Here is a 2,440-nt window from a genome sequence, read left to right as displayed (position 1 = left end):
CAGAGGCAGAGGCAGAGGCAGAGGCAGAGGCAGAGGCAGAGGCAGAGGAGGCAGAGGCAGAGGGGCAGAGACAGGTAGATCTCTGAGTTCCAGGCTAACCTGGTCTGTAGCAATTGTAACCAGGGCTACAGAGATAAAACAAACAAATAAACAAGTAGTTCACATTGAGTTCTCCGGTAGCTTATCTCACAACAGTAGAGCAGCTCTGATTCCGTCTCTCTCAGCACCAGAAAATCTCCCAAGCCTACGATGAATAGCATATATCCAGAACCACACCTTAAGATCAAGAATAGGGACTGGAGAGATGGCTCAGTGGTTAAGAGCACTGGCTGCTCTTCCAGAGGACCCAGGTTCAATTCCAGCAACCACATGGCAGCTCTTAGCTGCCTATAACTCCAGTTCTAGGTTATCTGAATGTGCATAAAATAAAAAAAATAAGTTATATATACATATATGTGTATATATACACGTATATACATATGTATATACTATATGAAATACCAATGTACATAAAATAAATTATATATATGTATATATATATATGAATAACTAAGAGTAATGTTGACTTACTGTCGTAGGATTTCAATTGCTGTGAGGAGACACTATGACCACAACAACTCTTATAGAGCCTAATATTGAATTGGGCCCAGCTTACAGTTTCAGAGGTTTAGTCCACCGTCATCATGGCAGGAAGCATGGCAGCCTGTAAGCAGACATGGCACTGGAGGAGCAGAGAGTTCTCCACCTTGATTAGCAGGAAGCCAGGACGAGGCTGGATTTGTTTCACACTGGGCATAGTTCAAACGTTTAAGATGACAAAGCTCGCCCCACAGTGACAAATGTCCTCTAATAAGGCCACACCTCCTCTAGTAAGGCCACACCTCCTAATAGTAACACTACCTATCTCTGAGCCATTCGAACACAGGAGTCTGTAGAGGGTAAAACCTCTTCGAACCCTCACACTTACCTTCTGTCAGCCTGAGAATAAGAGTGGGATCTAGCCCCAGACGTTCATAGGAGGAGCCGCCTGCATCAGCGAAAAAAGCTAGCTGGCCAAGGTGTGAGCGACTCTTCATTCGGGACGAAAATGTTGTCTTCTGGTAGATTTTCATGCTGTGGTTCTTCATTCTTTCCTGCCCAAGATGCAAAAAGCATGAAAGGAATTTTAATGCACCAAAGTATTATACTGTTATAACGGTGCTCAGATGTAAACAGCCAAGACCTTCGGCCTTAGGCATTTCCGGAGCTCGCCCGGGAAGAAACGTACCCAGCATCCTTTGCTTTCTTACCCAGAGACAAGGATAACCTTGCAAAGACGGGCCTTATATAAATTATCTCAGAAACGGAGACAGGAAAATGCCGCTCTAGATTATATGCAGGGAAAATATGGAAATTTCAAAGATTGTTAGCTCACTGGAGCTGAAAACTTAATGGAAGGCAGACTTCCATAGAGAGTAGTGAAAACCCACCCTTTGGATAGCTTTCAACGTCTCAGTTTAATCTCCTGTGAAGCTTGAGGAGGCCCTCAAGGCCCAGAGAAAAGCCACTCCTGGGTGAATACACTTCATGTTTCTGGCTATTTTATTCATCCTACCAAGAGCCAGGAGAGTCCTTTAACCCATTCATTACCTTTGGGAAGAAAAGTTGAATATCAGGCCCAGTGCTGATTTTTCTTTTTTAATTTTAAATTACTCTAAAAAGAATTCCCTTGCCTCTCCACGTCACCACCCCCGTTCTTTCGTCTCCTCTATCCTCAAAGCACGTGTAAACTTGTTTATCCGTAACAGCTTTGACACACTTTGGCTTATTCTTAAAGACTCGGCTCCTGCCACTACAGTGAATGCTTTGGGTCTTCCTACTCTTTCTTCTCTGTCCACAGAGCAGACCTCTGCTGTCTCCTTCACACAGCTCTGGCTGTAGGATCCGCCAGTCCCAAGGTGCTATCCGTGGTAAGACATCCTTTTATTTTGTGCTTGGCCAGTGAGGTACAACATGCCACTTGTGCAAGCTAGACCCGAAACATAGCAACATGAAAAACCCCAGGGGGTCGGACACAAGGAGGAGCGTGAACCGCGTCTGTGGAGCTAGTTGGTGATGGCATGGTGTAGCGGCCTTCTCCCACTAGGTGGCAATCTCTGAAGGTCCTTGTGTACTGTCTTCCCAGAATGGCGCCAAACATAGGACAAGGCGTCACCGTGTCTTAACCCGTAAAACTAGTGAGATCTATGGCTGAAAGCACTTGGCTCTAACCTCTTTGGGGATGCTGATCATAAGAAAACCTTACCCTTTTCCTGGCAGCAATTTCATTTTCTTTGAAAACGAAGAGATCTTTGAAAAAGATCTTGTAGGGTCTTTCCTTTTTGAGTACAGCATCTTTTCCTTCATCTAAAAGAAAAGGAAGAAGAAGAGGGAGAGGGGGAGGGGGAGGGGAGAGGGGGAG

The 2,440-nt window shown here is 45.0% G+C and overlaps 1 protein-coding gene across 2 annotated transcripts in view; it reads right to left on the bottom strand.

Moving 5' to 3' along the window:
• Window positions 1-2,440, bottom strand: part of Ccdc38 (coiled-coil domain containing 38) — a 44,068-nt gene that overhangs the window by 32,892 nt on the left and 8,736 nt on the right. For both annotated transcript variants that reach the window (XM_021174677.2, XM_021174676.2), the window contains exons 3-4: window positions 2,285-2,385; window positions 968-1,133 (exon numbers count right to left, since the gene is read on the bottom strand). In XM_021174677.2, coding sequence (XP_021030336.1) covers window positions 968-1,133; window positions 2,285-2,385 — 267 coding nt within the window. The remainder of the gene's footprint in view (window positions 1-967; window positions 1,134-2,284; window positions 2,386-2,440) is intronic.

This window comes from Mus caroli, chromosome 10, assembly GCF_900094665.2.
Source record: "Mus caroli chromosome 10, CAROLI_EIJ_v1.1, whole genome shotgun sequence".
NCBI classification, from domain to species: Eukaryota; Metazoa; Chordata; class Mammalia; order Rodentia; family Muridae; genus Mus; species Mus caroli.
This window is presented reverse-complemented; position numbering and strand designations above follow the sequence as displayed.